Consider the following 20,463-nt stretch of genomic DNA (forward strand, 5'->3'; position numbering starts at 1 on the left):
TCCTTCCAGAAAATTATATATCCTTCTAAATCTATTCCCAACATCACATCCTCTTCAGACAACCAAGTTTCACTTATTCTAATTACTTTTGGGCATACCGTCTCAATCACTGCCACAAACTCAACTCTCTTGTTTCGAATACTCCTTGGATTTGTTGTATAAACATAAATCGCTGTATGTTTGAGGCCATCCTACCAGCACCACATTTTCTATTCTACACCGCTCTCTTCAGTTTGACCCCTCCTGTTTCCCTGATCGCAATTTCCATTCTTACCTGTTTCATCCTCACCTTTATGCATTCCATCACGTTGTGTGCTGCAACCACATCGTCCTCCTGCTGCACATTCTGTTGGATTTGTGCTATCCCATTCCACAGGTAGACTCTGATCATTTGCTACATTAACTTCTTGACTCTGTGCCTTCTCAGAAAACAATAGCCTTTCTAAATGCCCAACACCAAACCCATCAAATGTAATCCATCAAGTTTATACCATTTAAACTTCCCTTAAAATTCACTCCACAGATTTACAAATTGAACCCCATTTGCCTCACACAACTCAGCCATCTTACTATTCATTATCTCTGCTCTCCTTCTCAATTCGCTGTTATCATATCTGGACAACACGCCTATGACTTTCCCAACAACACTTATTCTTCTTTACCTGCTGCAACAACTTCCTCTTTCTATCAACATTCTTCTTCTCCCCCAACTAAGTCATTTGTGTCCACAACTACCACTAATTTTGACGCCCAGTATTTCCTTTTCTGCAACACATCAGTTATTTGCTTTATTGTTCTACCAGGAAAGCATGTTTTGTGCACTTTATTAGTAGTCACACCTCTAATGATCGAGTCACTGTACACTGATATATGACTATCCTTTGATTCTTTCTTTATAACATTAACTTCCTCCTTCTCCTTATTATCATCTCTCATTATTGAGAGATGATAATAAGGAGAAGGAGAATGTCAGAAGTAAGTTGTTTCAGCAACTTACTTCTGGCATTCACCAGTTAACCCCCCCCCCCACACACACACACCTTTTTAATACCAACTTAAGTACCTTTGCATTTTGAGTATAATGTTTAATCTTTACATCACCCGAATGCAGTAGTCCATATTCATGTGATACCAAAAACTTTGTAGGTAGTGTAAACTCACTGAAATTATTTTTTCAGTTTAGAACTCCATGGAGTCAAAGAATCATCATGGGAGGGCCCTGTCACACACATAACTCATCATACTGTGCCTTAAATGCACTCACATTCTCTGTCATCTCACACTCAGACAGTACATTCCAATCCCTCACTAGTCTCCATGCAAAAACCCTTCTCACCCTCTTTATACATATTCCAGTGATGACCTCTTGTTCTCCTCCAATTTATGAAAAATCTTTTCAACGTTAATCTGTTAAAAACTCCTTACCAACTTCTATTTCATCTCCCCTCCTATCTGCTATAGTGTGCATTTTTTCAATCTTTCCTCATACTCATGCAGAGGAGACCAGAAACCACCTTAATCAATTGTCTCTGGATTCTTTCCAATATCTCTTTATTCTTTCAAAAGCAAGATGACCAAATCTGTGCACAGTAGGCCATATATTGCCTAGTGTAGGAATGGATTCATCTTCTTAGCATGTCCTCTATTTCAAATCTTCTATATAAAATTTCAAAAACTGTATATGCTATCAAGTGAATTAACATTTTATGTAAACATTTAACATTTGGTTATTTATCTGAATTTAAAAAAAAACTTACTTTGCAATACAGTGAGCAGCTGTTAAAACCCACTGTGTTCCAATCAAGGCTCCTCCACATAAATACTGATTCTGTGCATTTATTAGTGCAACCTGAATAACAAATAAGGTTCTTTATTGATATCAAAACAACTCCATTATACAAATTTCTAGATCTCTCTCTCTCTCATGTAAATATAAATAACTAAATTTTAAAATTCTAATATCTAGAGTAATATTACCAACTGAAAAGCTAGGTGGTAGTTATTTACCTTTTGTGACCATACTCTTGCTTATCAGGAACTTGAGGTTGCAAAACAACAGTTTTTAATTATTTCAACAACATGTATTCACTGCCAATTAACATGAAAGTTTATTATGGATCAAACTGATAAATATCTCATTCCATCAACAGTGTAGAAAAGTAAACAAGTAGACTCAGTTTAAGTAAACAGAAGAATGATGTGCTTATAATCAACCATCTGCCCTGGACAAGCTATATGTTACAAGAATGTGATTAACTGTTAGACGATTACATTTCAAGAAGTTTGACAAAAGAAAAAAATAAATAATATTCAGAGTTCTAATTGATTTCTCACATTTGTAATGATTAAGTTTTTATATTGGGGTGCTGCCTATACAAAATAATTTTTAAAAAAATTATTTTTTTCCTAATTAGTAATCAATTTATTAATAAATGAATCTGTAGGAAAAAAAGAATTTTTTTAAAAATTATTTTGTATAGGCATCGCCCCCACTTAAAGCTTCATGGGCTGCCACTGGTTGGCAAATAAGTTCGTTCGGTTTTTCAGAGTGGAATGAAACACATTTTATTTAATATATATAACATATACTGGTTAGTTATATATTAACCCTCTTTATCAATGACCTCTTGCCATCTGTCCACCAACTTCATTATGCCACTTTCCTAAAACTCCTGAGGTTTACTGGCGAAAAACTGATCCAGGTGTCTTTTGACAGCCTCCTCATTAGCGAAGGGTTTCCCATTCAGAGAATTCTGCAACAATCGGAATAAGTGGTAATCGGAAGGTGCCAGGTCCGGTGAATACAGAGGATGCGGCAAAACATCCCAGCCAAGACGTAACAATTTACTCTGGGTTGTTAACTTGGTGTGGGGTCTGGCATTGTCGTGGTGAAAGACAACTCCTTTCCGATTTGCCAATTCAGGACGTTTTGTGCTACTTGCACAGGCCAGTCGCGTTAACTGTGAGCAATAGACAGTTGTATCAATCGTTCTACCTGACGGTAACACTTTAGTGGACAATACCTTTATAATCCCACCACACAGAGAGCATGATCTTCTTTCAGTGCATTCCCGCTTTCGAGGTTTGTTTGCAGCAGTTCGCTCGTGCCCCCCCCCATGATCTTTTGCATACCACGTTATCGTACATGACCCATTTTTCATCTCCCGTAATCATCCACTTCAAAAATTGGTCGTTTTCTTGTCGACATCGCAGCAAATCACAGATGGATATGCGAGCAGTAATATTGGCTTCAGTCAATTCATGCAGCACCCGAACATTGAGTTTTGAAACATATCCCAGCTTGTGCAAATGGTATTCAACGCTTGTATGGGATATGTTCAGCACTGCAGCAATCTCCTGCACTTTGTGAACGATATCCTTCCCAACACTTGAATCAACCTCAGTCGGGCGACCGGTGTGAGGCGCATCACTGATGTCGAAATCTCCAGAACAGAATTTGGCAAACCACTTTTGGCATATGCGCTCTGTTAAGGCACCATCCCCATATACGCTGCATATTTTTTATGGGCCTCTGTAGCTCATTTGCCTTTTTTGAAATAAAGCAAAATATGCCGGTAATGTATGTTATTTCCTTCCATTTCTAAAAATATGTTACACACACGCAACTGAAGTAGGCCGAACGAAAATTCACCAAAAGGTTGTGTGAAATGTTGCCTTTCAACTGCACAACAGCGACAAGCTAAGCGCCGTAAGCTCATGCTAACGCATACACCGAACAAACTTATTTGCCAACCCAATATTAGGACAGGGCAGCACTTTTGAACTACCTCAATAAACATTCATATTATAGTTGCTACTGTGTAGTTACTTTGCACAGCCAACTCACTTTACCAGACATTAAATAAACTAACAAGATGTTCTAGCTGCATCAATCTGTAGCTACAGCAGTGTTATAATCAATTTCCATAAGAATGGCAAACTATTCTTGTGAGTTCATGAGGTATGCTATAGTGCGGTGAAATTTTTTTCAAAAGGATTCTGACTTAAGATTCTTGGATTTATTTTATTTTTTAATTTATCCTCTACACAAGAGGTAGAACCTGTAGTACATCAATGCCATGTGTGAGGTAAATCAGCTGCTATTTCACATAAACAACAGATATCTGGCCAAATTATTTGTACATAACTCTTAACACATTTTGCAGCCAACTAAATAGATACAACACAAAATAAATAACGGAAAAAACTCCCTTAGAAAGATTATTTAATAGTATAATTTTCGCCTGTGTGTCACAGGCATCTTCAGTACATTAAGCTCAAAATTAAACACTAACTGACAATTCCAAAAAGTGCCACCTAAGTAGCTGGTGTAAGATAACTAAAAAGGTCAATAACTTTCCTTAACAAAAAAAAAATCAATACAATAAAAAGTTAGGAAAGATGAGCTGATTTGTAAAGTACTATCTCCCATAAAGGGGATAGACGTAAGCTGTCGGATCTGTTTAAGTTAGGAGAATGAAGTAGAGTTTCACATGTTTCTTTATAAAGGCGTTCCATGAGAAACTGACTTTTGTGAAGAACTCTTGTCTTTCTCCAATGAACTCTGTGTCTAGTGAAGATGGCATGTTCGGAAAGTCCAGACTGTTCAGGTTTAAAGTATTCAATATAGATTGGTGTTCTTCTAGCCGAATAGAGGCAGATCTTCCCGTTTGTCCGAAATAAGATAATCCACAAGAGCACGGAATCTGGTAGACACCTGGATGATTAAGATGTGGAAGCTTGTCCTTAGGAGAAGTGAGAAAGGTGGAGATTTTTCTAAACGGTCGAAAGGCAACAAAAATATTCAGTGGTTTTAAAACTTTTGCTATACGTTCACTGATGCCGTGTACATAAGGGATAGTAATGCGCGTTATTTCCTCTGTGTTTGAAGAGGAAGACATATTAAAACTACTCAAAGTTCTTTTAATGAAGCAATTCTTATAACCATTAGATAGAAAGGAAGAAGTTATATATTGTAGTTCTTTCTGTAAAAGATCGTCTGTAGAACAAAAGGAGTGGGCCCGATGAACCAGTGTTTTAATAGTTCCTGCCTTTTGACTGGGATGGTGATGAGATTCCGCATGGATATAATGGCCTGTATGAGTCTTCTTTCTATAAACTGAGAAATGTAGGTTACCATCTGGTTGGCGAAGAATTAGAAGATCTAAAAAGGCTAACTGCTTATTTGATTCTACTTCTAGGGTTCTTCACAAAAGTCAGTTTCTCATGGAATGCCTTTATAAAGAAACATGTGAAACTCTACTTCATTTTCCTAACTTAAACAGATCCGACGGCTTACGTCTATCCCCTTTATGGGAGATAGTACTTTACAAATCAGCTAATCTTTCCTAACTTTTTATTGTATTCAATTTTTTTTTTTTAGGAAAGTTATTGACCTTTTTAGTTATCTTACACCAGCTACTTAGGTGGCACTTTTTGGAATTGTCAGTTAGTGTTTAATTTTGAGCTTAATGTACTGAAGATGCCTGTGACACACAGGCGAAAATTATACTATTAAATAATCTTTCTACGTGAGTTTTTTCCATTATTTATTTTGTATCGATATGTCTACTCACAGTATACCTCGTTTAAAACTTATAAATAGATACAAGAAATGTGTACTTTACAACAGAAACTGAAAAATAGGCCATTTTGTTGTTCTGGGATATATCTCTTAACCTCCCTTCCATCTGGCTGCTTATCATTTAGCAGCTGCTGTAAACTTATACACTAGTGTCCAAAACCTAAGGACGAACACTATTTCTGAAGATTACAATGGCAAATTCAGATGAATCAGCTTGTGGCAATTTGCATAACTGACAATTTCGATTAAAAAATGGATACACATTCAAATTTTCAATGCATACAAAGGGGCCATGTGTAGCACTTGACAGGATAAAAGGCAAAAGGCTACACAAAGCAAACTGTTTGAAGGAAGCTCTTTTTGTGAAGGAATAAAGTTGCAAACTTGGATGTCTTGTAATGTCTCAAAGACAATCTAGATGATTTTACGTGGGGAAGAATTATCGCAATCCTTGAAGGCGGCTACAAAATTACTGATATTGCTAGAGAGTTTGGAATTGCATGTATAGTGTTGTGTAATAAACTTTTTTTTGTATATAATTTCTTCTGTTTATATAAATGTTAGTATTTGTATGCAGTCGCACTTTCAATTCTAGGCCGCCAATTAATCTAGTGAAGAGTGTGCAAGTATGGAAGACAAACGGATTGCCTTTGGGTAGTGCCAATTCCTTTGTTTTGTTTCTGGTGTTAATCCCTTTTCAGATTTAGGAAAAATTTATATTATACTGCGCCATTCTAAATTCTAGATGAGAGAATAACTCAGTAATCAGAGAATTAACACTCAGAATTTTACACTATTATCTAATTACTTGATAAGTTCGTTAAGTACTTAAATCTTACAACATCTATATTTCATTGCAGTCATAGCTATCCTTATGTCTTAACTCCCTTTGGTTCTGACTTTTATAAGCAGTGCAAAGAGATCAAAATCAGGCAAATCGTTAGATTAATAAAAAAGAAAGACAATTATTCATCAAATCAAATATTTTACAGATAACAACAATTACTAGCTTAGAATCACAACTATCCTTCAGATTGAGTTCAATTAATTAAATTATACAAACTCTCTCTTAACATTTTATAACATGCTTCAAAATCTCAATTGAAACTAGATTAGAGCTTCAACTAGTAGCTAAACATTCATTCAGTAATCAACATTTCTAGAGGCTAATGAATTCACAGACTAAGTACACCATATAGCATTAACATATTCCTACACAATCCTTTTTCTTAGAACATACGGTTCCCCCTTTTTCTCCTTGTTTAAGCATTAGAGTCCTTTCATTTAATGAAACGTGAATAACTAGAAAGTTCCTTGCATGAACACAGATTATCCCTCTCAGTACAAATACATAATAGAACAAAATTTTACATTACCAGGGACCTTCTCTTCATTTGTCTCTGGAGTGCTTTCATCTCATTGAGAATGCTTCTGCTTGACATCACCTGAAGGAATCAACTGGTTGGCTTGGACACGAGTCGCCTCCTTCAAAGTAAGTTACTCTAGCTTGCCGCTACCGGATCAAGTGGCTCGGCATGACTTGTCAGTCCGCGCTGTACCTTCTGCAGGACCAGGATCTGTGCTCACTGAACTACTGCTTGACCAGTGGGCCGCCCAACGACATGTCCATGTGCTCCTGCAATCTTCCTCAGAAATTCCGGAAGTCCAATCCGTAGAACGAAGAAGAAAAAAAGCCTTGAGCCGGTGCCACCAAGCTCTATATATCCGAGGCGCGTTTTTTCAATTTCCTACGTCACGATCTTTCCTCCTTTCTTGCGCTCGGCACCTAACTGCTCCAGCACCCAGTGCTGCCACTTCAGCATGCTTCGCCGAAAACTTCCGCGTGCAACTCGACTCTGGCGCATGCGTTCACCTCAGACCTTCAATGCTTAATCCGATTATCTTACATGCAATATGACTCGGATACTTACACATTAACAGACGGTTCACATATTTTTAACTTCTGGTAAATTTAACAATGACCAGTAAGAGTATAAAGGATAAAGAAAAATTACTTAAGTTATAAACATTATCGATAATTTACACTTAGTTTTCTGTTCTCTGATGTACAATTATTAGCTCCGGGAATGTTGTTACTTGTTAAATCTGAATGAAATAATTATGGAATAATTTCTCTTTCATTCAGAATTTAACAGTTGTATCCAGGTTCTGTGCAGCATTTTGAACCAATGAAATGTGTTCCCGCCATTTACTAAGAGTCACCCTTGCTCTACCATAGAGCATGAAGACAGATTTTTGGATATAACAGCAAAATTTAGTCTATACACAACAGCAGATCAGCTTGGAAGTAGGCTCCACAAACACAGGTATGCAGATAGCTCGACAAACTGGCAAGATATCTGGGATAAGTAGGCCTATATGTTTGAAGGCCTGTAGTCTGCATCCCTTTATCCACAGTTCATCATATAGCATGTTTCCAGTGGTGCTGTATCCAATGGTCTCTTTACAGATATGTCATTTTAGTCTTTCCTCCAATTCTAGACAACACTTGGGCTGGTGTGAAAGTTGTACTGCTTACTATTGTGAGAATGTTCTTGAAAGGGATAGATACAGCAGTGTTGGGGTCATGGTCAGTTCAGTAGAAACGCTATTGCAACAAAGTTCTTTGACATCATGTTCAATTGTTCTGTGGTGCTGCAGGTGAAGAATTCGTTTTTATGGATGACAGTGTCACACCGCATTGTACACGAGCAGTGGAGATACTTCTGGAGACTGAGGATATTAATTGAATTGAGTGGACAGCACACTTCCCCAGATCTCAACCCCCCTCCCATAGAAAACATTTGGGATGTAATAGGGAGACACACTGCTGTTCAAAATTCCCTTCCAGAAAACAAACAAGATCTTATCCTTGCTCTGAAGGAGGAGTGGGTCAGTTTGCCTAAAGAACTCCTGATTCACTTGGTGCTAAGTATGGTATGACGTTGTAAGAGTTGTACTGCAGTTTGGGGTGGACATATTCCACAATGAAATGTCTCTCCTCGTAGTTTTTTTGTAAGCAATGTACATTAATTTCTTAACTATGTGTCCTTAGGGAATTTGTAACTTTTGCAAAAAAAAATTATTTAATTTGTATGAAATTTATAACACATATTTTGTGTAATATAATTTATTAGTATGCTGGTAATAAATTAATGTCCATATTTGGCTGTAGTTGTGAAAGTTTTTTCATATACAGGTAGCTTTTGGACGTATCTGTCAATATGCCATCTAATATAGAGATTAGGTATGATTATCTACAGTAAAATAAAAATAAAGCATTGATCAAAACTGTTCAGATCACAAAAGTGTGATCTGTGATTTGATTAAGAAGACTGTTTGGAATGGACATCCCCATGGGCAAGGTGCTTGTCATGTGTTTGTAGCTGGTATAAATTGGAAGAATATGATGCTTCCAAGTTAGTGTAACTGTGTCTGCATCAACAATCAATGATAATGAGATGGAAGCACAGGGAGTCAACTGCAAGTGCTACCCACAGTGGATGACCCACCACAATCACCAAACGTGACCATAGGTGCTACAAAGGATAACATGTAAAAACTGCCATTTGTTGCCTGAGATGTTGAATGCAGACGTCCAGGCATAGACTGGAACATTAATCTACATAAAAACATTCAGAACCAAGTCTCACAACATGGATTATCATAGTAAGACCACAATATGCAAGCTCCACATTACCTCAACCAACATGCAGCATCATCTTCAGTGGTGCAAAGTAGACTATACAATTTACAGTGGGACATGGAAGCTTGGAAAGCTGTGTTATGGAGCAATGAATCATGCTACATTCTCTACCAAACAGATGGGTGGATGGGTGTGGCAGATGCCCACTGAACATCTCTTACCAGAGTGCATAATCCCACCTATGAAATTCAGAGGCGGCAGTATGATGGCATGATCTTGTTTATTCTGGTTTGGCCCTCAAATCTGTTTGTGGTGCTACAAACAATGAAACTCTGAGAGGTATCTGAACATTCTGGACAATGCAACTTTCTACTTTGTGGCATTTCTACTAAAATGACCATTGTCCCTTTCAGCAAGACAATGCACTGCATCACAAGGCTGCTGTAACTGCATGGTTTGTGGTCATGAAAGTCATCACACTTGACTAATCATCATAGAGCCCTGTTCTCAACCCTACTGAACATCTGTGGGATAAACTGGAGTGCCAGTTGAGGTCAAGGAATGAAAATTCCCATTGATTATTATCATATGCTTGTACAACGTATGCCCTGTAGGATTGATGTGGGGATTGCAGGGAAAAAAAAAATCCTACATCTTATTAAGGTGGGCACTATGGCTGTTTGAGGAACAAACAGCCATAGCACCATTGACTTCCTTCCAAGCAATGTATAATTAACACCTCTGATCCACAATTCACTAATCAGGCTCTCAACATTAGGGCTACACACTTAAATGAGCAATACATTTATTTTAAAAAATGGTTGACATAGAAATGACTGATAAGATTTTGTAGAAAGCATACACTGAAATTAAGATGCTGTTTAATTCTCCTGAGAATCCTCTCCTTTCTCATTATTATTATTATTATACAGCTCTCTCCATGGAGTTGGGAATACATCACGGGAGATCCATCATTCATGCATATTAGCCATTCACAAAATACCTATCACACCTTTTTAAACTCATTCACTGATGAAGCATGCATGATCATCTCTGGCAAATCCATTCCACCCATTTACCACACTTGCTAACCACACTCTTACACAGTTTCCATGGCCTTCTATTCTCTTCCTTAATGAGATATAGTAAAAAATGGATTTAGTGTCAATCCTATAAAGCACCTATAGTAGCTTATAGGCCTCTATCATGTGTCCTCTTTTTTGCCTATCAACTAATTGTTAGAAGCCCACAGACATTCAATCTATTCTCATAGTGAACATTTCATAGATATCCCACAATCTTTGTCACTCAGCTCTGGAATCTCTCCATCACCACTTCATCCCGTGAAATCGGGTGATCAGATCTGTATGCAGTAGTCCAGACATGACCTTATTAAAGGCTTATACAAGGAAACAGTAACTAGTCTATCTCTGCTTATTAGTGCATTCTTCAATAACCACATAATCTGATTGCCGTTTTGGCTACCTTTGCAGTATGCCTTCTAAACTCCAACTTCTTGTTCACTATCACCCCAAGTCCCTGGCCTTATCAGTTTCCTGCAGTTCAGTTCCATCAATATAGTACACAGCTTATAATATCTTCTTTTCAAAGTGCTCACCTTACACCTGGCCACATGAAACTGACCATTTATCTTTGCTCATACTGCCAGTGGTGTATTTAAGTCATCCTGCATCTATATCACCATGTTCTATTGATCCTTGCAGTTTAGCATCATCAATGAACAACTGAATATTTCCTGTCAAATCATTTCCTATATCATGAATGTACACATTAAACAAACAGAGGACCAAGTACTGAGCTGTGTAGTACAACTGATAACCTGGCCTGCCTTCTGGACTCAACTCTTCCATAAGCCACTCTTTGATATCTGTCCATCAGCACACCCCCCTTCCACACACACACTAATTGAAATTGCCAGATTCATATCCATCCAATTTATGCAATAGAGTTCTATGTGGAATCCTGTCAAATGCCATTGCAAAGTCCAGCAGTATCACTGAGTACCTGTTTCCCTTATCCAACTCCACTGTCACTTTATTCTTTGACTCCATGGAGTCTTAGGTTAGTAATAATAATAATAATTAAATGTAAGTAAATTACTAAGGAACAAACTCTTTCACAAAACCATGTTCTCCTTATAAAGTATCTTATTCCTATCTACCAGTCCCAAATTCTGTCTTTCAACAATTTCTCCAATACCTTAACACCACTTCTGAGATGGTGTTTGACCTATAATTTGCTACTTCTGTTTTGGAGCTTCTTTTATGCATTTGCTATTTTGCCCTTTTTACCAATCTATTGGCACCTTCTCAGTAGTGAGGTTTAAATTTTAAACAGCTCTGTCAGAGGAGCTGACAATTTCCTTGCACATTCCTATAATACTTGGGCCAATATACCATCTAATTCCCTGTTAAGTTCCTCTGAGAACCTTTTTTCTGCAAGATTATATTAGATTAGATGCATGCTACCTGCCATACTGAGGTGAAACTACATGCAGTTGTAAACCTTTTTACAATTGCTTCTGTGTATTAGAATTTTTATTAATTTTGGTTTCATAACCACATATGATCAGCACTTGCCTTATGCCCAATAATATTAATATTTATGTTTAAAAAAAGTATATAAAACGTGTTTTAGATTAAATGTACTTACCAGGTAACTGTAATAATTTCAATGATATTTTATTCTAATTCACAATTTAAGCATGCAGTGATACCTGTTTGTTGTAAAGACATTCCCCTTTTGCTAATGATGATGTTGCAGTCATTGCTAACTTCTTGCTAGCCATTTAAGTGAAGAAGTGCACATTCAACAAAGGGATTGATGCTGACAGAGTGCTGTCAATACAGAAGAAGGAAGTTTGAGAATGAAGACCAAAAGAATTTCGTTTTAAGAAGTTTCTGCAGAACTAAAATAAATTTCAAAAAGGAATGTTTTCAAAGTGAATCCTACCATTGAAACTGATACTGTAAACAAGAATAGTCATTATAAGCAAAATAATATGTAAATGTTCTGTCACGATGTTTGAAGAAATAATGAAATGAAAAGTTATTTTTCTGTCTCAAAGACACCGTGATATTGATGGAATTTGATAAATCTGAAACTGTCAAGTGGCATTTAAACAACAAGAGTTCTACTTTTTTGTTTATAAGCTATTAAAGGACACTGTTTTGTTTGGTAAAGAATTGTGACTGTTCTTCTTATAATAAACTTCCTGAGGTAGGATAATATTTATTCTCAGTGAGAGTGAATGGAACAAGATATAAACTAAATAAGAAAATACTGCATGGTCCCATGAAAGTTAAGGGAAAAAAGGGGGAAAAAATTATATTTTGAGAAAAAATAGAGGGCTCTTCGATGAGCATTTGTTTTTAAAACAAAATTAATGATAAGCACAGTAATAAACTTTAGTGCAAGTACAAATATTTTATTATTATATAACACCTCCAGGGAGTCCAAACACTCATCGAGGGAGGGCACCTACTCCACAACTCTCTGTCTGCACCACTCAATCCACCAACTACAACTAAGTTCATCATCTACACCAACAGCATCTACCAACACCACTAGGATTTTCACAGACAATCACAAACATCCATGCCCACGGCGGGATTCGAACCCACAGCCTTTTGGCTGGAGAGTGGATACGCTAACCACTTGCCAGCCAGGCTGGCATAATATTTCATAATGAATATAACAGTACATCATCGTCAGTGTATTGAAACAACAAGCAAATCAAAGAACAAGAACACAAGGCACATACAATAATTGGTTTACCAATTTAAAATGGTTGTCATGTACTAGAAATTAGTATTAATAATAAAACTATTTAATGTTTACATAAAGTGAGAATCTCCCAAACTTTTGGGAGAGAGAGACAATCATTACAATAAAGGTTAGGCTGATGTTATTTGAAAAGGTGTTCAATATTTAAAACTGCTTCTATGGAGAAGACAAGCTTCATCCCAGAGGATGTGTTTAGTGTCAATACTATGCTGTGCCAAACCAGACTTTTAAAGTTTCATGTATTCAATGTAATACCGATATTCATTAATTTGCTTTTCCACAGAATGGCCTGTCTGCCCAAAGTATGTCAAATTATATTCACAGGGAATCTGGTGAACACCAGCTAAAAGACAGAGGTGACAGTTTGTGCTTTGTAAACGGTAACAGATAAATTTTGTTGATGGGAAAATATGTGCGATTCAGGCGATAGATACTTCTTCAAAATTTTAGGTTCAGAGATACCAGAATATAAGGGATTGGAACAGTCTGTCAAAGAATCCTTTGGTGTTGGAACATAGGAGTCAGTTATCTGTTGGATTTTATGAGGATTGTAATTCCCTATTACATAAAATGAGCACTTTGGTTATGTTTATTGCCATTTGTATCATGATGTACATATTTAATTGTTATTTCCCAAGATGAGTACTTAAGCTATCCAACAGAATTTTTAGACAGCCTAAAATTTAGGTAAATTGCTACCCCAAAAGCTAATCTTTAGTGCAGAATTCAAATTGTTTTCTAAATTGAATAATGTAATTGGATTAACAGTACTGGGTGCAAGATAATTCAAATACATGATAAATGTTTGGGGTTATAGGTTATTACTAACCATCTTCAAAATAAATAAAAAAAAAGGATATTTTTACTGCATATCAATTTGACACCATTCAACACCACCTACCTTTCAATATTCAGCATGGACAATTTTTTTTATATCACTTCCATATAGAGACACAAGGTGACAAAAGTTATATGACATCAGTGCCACATGGCAGGTGGTCAAGAAGCAAAAGGAACCTGCAGTTATGTTTTTGGAACAACTGCAAGCTGCATGAAAAAAGGAACCTGCAGATATGCTTTTCAAATAACTGCAAAATCCTCAGTCAGTCTACATGATATATCATTTACAAACAAGTTAAACAGCAGGAACCCAAGAACAGAACCCTGGGGCATGTCACTGATTACGTGGTTTTTTTTTTTTTTTTTTTGAGACACTGCTCCATCATACACAATTTGCTGGTATCGTTCAGAAATCCAATCACCAATCCATCTAACCAATATACTATCTATTCCCATCATCTGCAGCTTGTATATCACCTTATCATGATCATTATTATTACGTGACACCTCCAAGGAGTCCAAAGACTCATCAAGGGAGGGCATCTACTCTACAACTCTCTGTCACCACCACCAACTATCATCATCATCTATACCAATGCCATCTACCGCTCACCACCACCACTAGTATTATCACAAACATCCATGCCCATGGTAGGATTTGAACCTGCAGCCTTCTGGCTGGAGAGCAGATATGCCAACCAAGCCATTCAGCACTACCTGCCTTTCAATATCCAGCATGGACAATTTTTTTTTTTATACTATCAGTTGCTTTTGCAAAAGCCAAGAATATCACTATATAATTTCCCCTTATCTAACACATTCATCACCTTCTCATAAAATGCAAGTAAAAACAACACCTACCCTTTATAAATCCATGTATGTGCTAACCATCTTTGCTATGAATATAGAATGCTATGTCCATCAACCCAATCTTATTCTACTTCAATCTCTCCAACACCTTGACTACAACTGCAGGTATAAAGACTGGTCTATAATACAAAACTTCTGTCCTAGAACCATGCTTGTGGAGTGGCTATTTTGCCTTCTTTCCACTCTTTAGGAACTTATCCACTTTCTCTAATCAGGTTAATGGTATAGCTAACTGTTGTGCACATTCCTTAAGAATACATGGCAAAATGTCATCCATTCCCACCACCTTATTAGCATCTAACTCGATCAACACAAGATACATGTCCGATTCTTTCACTTCCAAATCTCCTAATACTTGCCTCCCTTCTATATGTTGCATGGCATCATTTACACTAGTATGGTATATACTGATAAAGTGCTCATTCAATAATTCCACTATATCCTTTGCAATGGTCACTCTGCTGCCATGACTATCCACCAGGGTCAAACCTACCATAATTATTCTTTCTCTTACTTGCAATATATATTGGAAGAACTCCCTGCAATTAACCTTGGCCTGAACAACCAATCTCCTCTCGTAGTGCACCTTCTCTTTCTTTATCATACTCATCACCTTCCTAGCCTGCACTTTATACTCTTCATGGATCCAATCACCACCAACTGTCTTGTAACTCCTCCATAGCATTTTCTTTTCCAACACAGCTTGCTTGATTTCCAGTTCATCAATTTCACTCCTACTCTATTTACTCACTTAACACTTGGTATGCAGTTATATATTGATTATTCCAGATACTGTCTTATGAATTTCCATACACTCTCAACATAATTTCTGCACAGCTCATCTACCCAACATATTGATGCAAGATGACTACAGAGCTTCCCATAATCACCCACCTTATACTTCTGCATATCTGTTTTTGGTACTAACCTTTTTTTGTTTAACTTCCCAAAACAAGTACCCCAACATCACTTTCTCACCAACTGGTGAAAGTGTCTATAGCTCATTAACATCTTGAGGTTATCACCAAATCCAACTCAAGTGTCTAGTTGCTCCAGTCACATGCTACTTAAGATATTTATCCTTCAGAAATTCAACAAATTCACTCTCCTTGTTTCCATATACTGTCTCCTCCTTCCATTCTATATTCCTGTAATTAAAAAAATATATATTATGGTCAAACTTAGAGATCTACTTAGTTGAACACAAATAATACATCCACTGCCATAACTATGGTCATTCAGGTCTATCTGACCATGCCTTTTATACCTTGCACAGGATTGTATGGAAAAAAATTATTATGCTTCATTCCAGCAAATACAAACTTGAAAGACTCTTTTTAGAATCAGCAGCAGATTTAGAAGATCAGCCTAATCTTAATTGTTGTGTTAAACTTCTTAAGATTCAAAAAACTTTCTTAGGCTTCCTACCCAACAATTAAGGTTAACCAACAGAACTCAGAGGGTAAGGGTTCATAGGAATTTATGCTTTATATAGTTTAATTTCTTCTACTTATTTTTTTTTTTTTTTTTGTGTTATTACAATTTTAATGTTGTATTCCTGAAGATATCCGTGTGATAATGACGAAATATTGAAATGATTAAACCTGCTGTTAAATTATTTCTCTTTTTTGTTATATTTATTCCATTAAATTTCATTATGAGTGTAAACCAGCATCTAAGCCTAAATATGCAGTTAACTGCAATCTATTCCTTAGGAAAAAACTGTACAAGAGACTGTTCTAAAGCACAAAAGGTAGATAGAAAGAAAGAAGTGGAGTTTGTATGTTTGAAGCTGGATTATTAACAGATTAACTAGCAGTAGCACAAGTGGTTAGGAGAATGCAGAGGAATGGCATAGTTGGTTCATTGGAACAATATCCATAAAAGTACTTGCAGAAAAGACAGGGAAAGTGGTTGGAGTGACTCAAGAGAGATCATTTAACCATATAATCCTTCCGAATAGCATCAAGCATTTTTGAGAGAGATTTTTTGGTGCACCATCTTGTATGTGAAAACAGTATTCTAGGGTAAGACAGTTTGTGATTTATATAGTGTTAGCCTTTTCCACCCAATTATTGAGGTATAGACTGAAATGAAGAAATAACATGTGGGAATAAGGAAAATTAATTTCTTGAGTTCCTGAGAGCTAACTATCTCAGGCAGCCTGTAAAGGAAGGCATGTGAGGATCAAGAGTTTTAGATCTGATCATATCATCAGAGAATGTAATTGTGAGTGGGATTTCACTTTCCTCCAGTTGGTGAGAGTGACCATGAAGTGATCATCCAGGTAGTGGCTAGCCATATATGGACCTCTGTAAGGAAAATATATATGTAGAATTATAAGACTGGTGATTATGACACACTTGGAGACAGCATGGGGCTATTACATGGAATGAGGAGCTGAGCAGTAAGGAAATAAATGCTGCTTGGGAACTGACAAAGAAATACATAGCAGCATCAATGTGTAAATGGTATTCCTAAGGCCAAAAGGCTGAATAAGGTAGGTGTAAAATGAATGAGGACCTTAAGCATGAAATCTGGAAGAAGAAGAAGAAGGTATTTTGGAAGCAGTACAAGATGAATAATGGTAATAATCAGTTACATGAAGAGTATAAAGAATAAGCCAGGAAAGTAACTTAGTAAGGAAAACAAAAATGCAATATGAGCAGAAATTGGCAAATCAGGCAAAGTCCTAGAGAATTTTTTTTTTTTTTTTGTAGATATGTGGCAAGTAGAAGGAAGAATGATCATGGTAAGATGATGTTAATGGATGAAAATGATAGAATGGTAACTGCTGCAGAAGACATTGTTGAGGCATTCAGTAATCAATTTATAAGGGTATTTCATCCTGATCAGGATGGAATCATGAGGAACTTAAGTGCAGGAGAGGATGGCTTAGGGGTAAATGAGCAGGAGGTATTTGAGGAAATAAATAACCTTGATGTCAGTAAGGTGATAGGATTTGATGACATATCACCATGTATCTTAAGGGAATGTTCCAGGGAAATGGCAGTAGCATTGCCATGTCAGTTTAATAAGAGTCATACAACAGCACAGGTTCCAAGGGATTGGAAGGAACAGAAAAATTGTTCCACTGCACAAAAGTGGTAATAAGGCTGTAGCTTCAAATTATAGGCCAATCTATATATCTGGAGTTGAGGTGAAGGTATTGGAGAGATTGGTGAGAAGTAGGATACAGAAATGGGTTGATAACAGTAGTATTCTTTGTGGTTATCAGCATGGGTTTGTTAAAGGGAGATCATGTTTTGCTAACTTATCTATTATAACAAGGTGACAAATACCTTGGACAGGGAAAATGCATATACAGTGGTGTACTTGGATTTTGCAAAACGCTTTTGATAGGCAACCACATGACAAACTGTTAAATAAATTGAAACAGATGGGACTGAATAATAGACTTTGATCAGGCCTCATATGCATTATTGTGCACAGATTTCATTGCCCGGTTTTCATGGTGACAAGGATATGTTAGAAAGGGTCCAAAGAAAATTGACAAAGGTGGTCAGTGGTCTTTGGAATGTGGAGTAAGATTGAGGGAATGTAAGTTGCAAAGCCTCATGAATAGCAGGAAGAATATGATTGAGACATAAGCTAGTCAGGGATTGTTATCAGGTTGACATGCAACAGATTTTTCATAGAATGGGAGGGGGGGGGGTAGAATAAAAGGCCATTGCTGAAAACTGTATAAAGAGGGTCTGAGAGAGGAGTGAGGTGAAATTTCTTTGCATGGAGAGTGGTTGGTGAGTAGAATGCATTGCCTTAGTGTGTTGTGAATGTAGACACATTCAATGTTTAAGGCACGGTTGGATGAGCATTGTGTGCAATAGTGTATCTACTATGATGCGTCACGGACTCCATGGAGGTCAGATGACGATAATAATAATAATAACCTCAGGTACATAAATTCTTCTGAAACCTACCTGCCAGCACCATTCTCCAGTTTTTGAGTCCTTTCCTCCAACAACACGAGGAGAGACACGTCTCTGAGAACCTTTCATGCCACAGACATAAGGATTTGGTCTTCGTGTAGTAAACTGATCTGTAAGAAACAAAACGCACAATTTTATTTTTAAAAAAAAACTAGCATCTAGTTATAAACACAGCATTCCAAAATGAGTGACTACTGGTCTATTTATATGCAAAACAGTGCAGGAACAGCAGTAGAAACCAAAGTGGATCATAGGGCAGACTGACTGAGGGAAGTAGTTCAATCATCCATACAGCTGAAATATCAATCAAGCCTTGAATGCATTTAGACTATTAGTTACATATTCTAACTTCTCACTGACCATCAAGTCACATAAGGGATTTAAGTCCTAGGAAGAGAAATAAGCTTGACAGCCAAGTGGTTAATATAAGAGTTCTCCAGCCAATAGGCTGGAGAGCTCGAATATTAATCTGATGTGAAACTACTGCCTTGCTTACTGGAGGCATGAAGTAGCTTGAAAAAGTTGCATGTTTGGTCTCCCACAGATTACATTTTAACTGGATTATATTTGTATAACTTAAAAAGCCATGCTCTGGATTATACAGAAAACTAAATAAATTATTATATATTTTTTTTAATCTTTAGCCCAAAGGTATTCCTGTACTATAGGTTTATAAGCCTTCTGCGGGTAAGAATCACAAACAAATGATTACGAACTACATACAGAAATTGATGTTGATTGGAACTGTGGCCTTGAGTACCTCAGTTAGCAATGCCAAATCAGTTTCCAAGTAATCAACTTCTAGCTTGCTTCCTTATTTTCTTCCACAACCTCCACATATGTTTCATCTTATGAAATGGAGTTTGACTGCAAAAATACCATCCATATTTCCATTCAGCAGCTAATCATAAAGTATGTTCAATATTTCTAAGATTTTTTTGTAATGCACTTCTTTATATTCTGCAGAATCTCATCACACTGAAACTGAAATAAGAAATGGATATCTGGCATTGACTAGATATAAAGAATTGTCTCTGTTTGATGCTTGCAACTAGCACACAGAATAGACTGCTACAACATAGTGTGCTTTTCTTATTCTGATCTTTTGCACCTGCGCTCATGCAATACTTACACAGTTAATTTATTGGAACATCCACTTGATTATCTAACATGCTACAGAGCAAGTTTCCTCTCTTTATGTTCCATTGTATCTTAACTATTAGTCGAAAAAAAAAAAAATTATTTCATGAAATTTAGGAAGAAATTGGGTTGTTTGACATAGATTACCCTTAATTTGTGTGTAGAGTCATCAGTACTCAAACATACAGCTCTAACAATTTGCTCTGATGAGCAATGGCTAAACTGGCCACTTGCCAATGGTCAATTGCCACCATGTGGCAAAGAGAGATCTGTATTCATTGAGAGCCTTTAATGCATTTAGACTATCAGTTACATATTCTAACTTCTTACTGACCATCAGCTCACATAAAGGATTTAAGTCCTAGGAAAAGAAATAAGCTCGACAGCCAAGTGGTTAATATACGCATGGAACAATAAGTTTAAACTTCATAATTGTGTGTGTGGCAATATCGATAATTTGTTAATTAAATATTGTTGTATGATAAGTGTGATCAGTAGGCAGTGTTTGGTTTAGTTAAAGTTATGCATTAATTAATATCTTTGCATTTCTTGTGTGCTTTGAGAGTAAGAAAAATAGTGGTGAGAGATAGATTGGCATGAAAGGCAAATGCAAGTGGCACATTTTT

The 20,463-nt window shown here is 36.7% G+C and overlaps 1 protein-coding gene across 1 annotated transcript in view; it reads right to left on the reverse strand.

Annotated features, from left to right (window-relative positions):
* The window catches only part of LOC150101172 (uncharacterized), a 116,882-nt gene that overhangs the window by 31,153 nt on the left and 65,266 nt on the right, over positions 1 to 20,463 (reverse strand). Inside the window, exons 4-5 of the mRNA XM_090402183.1 lie at positions 18,689 to 18,807; positions 1,758 to 1,849 (exon numbers count right to left, since the gene is read on the reverse strand). Coding sequence (XP_090258309.1) covers positions 1,758 to 1,849; positions 18,689 to 18,807 — 211 coding nt within the window. The remainder of the gene's footprint in view (positions 1 to 1,757; positions 1,850 to 18,688; positions 18,808 to 20,463) is intronic.

The sequence above is a fragment of the Typopeltis vanoorti genome, chromosome 12 (assembly GCF_054136105.1).
Source record: "Typopeltis vanoorti isolate ZY-2024b chromosome 12, IOZ_Tvanoo_1.0, whole genome shotgun sequence".
Lineage (NCBI taxonomy): Eukaryota > Metazoa > Arthropoda > Arachnida > Uropygi > Thelyphonidae > Typopeltis > Typopeltis vanoorti.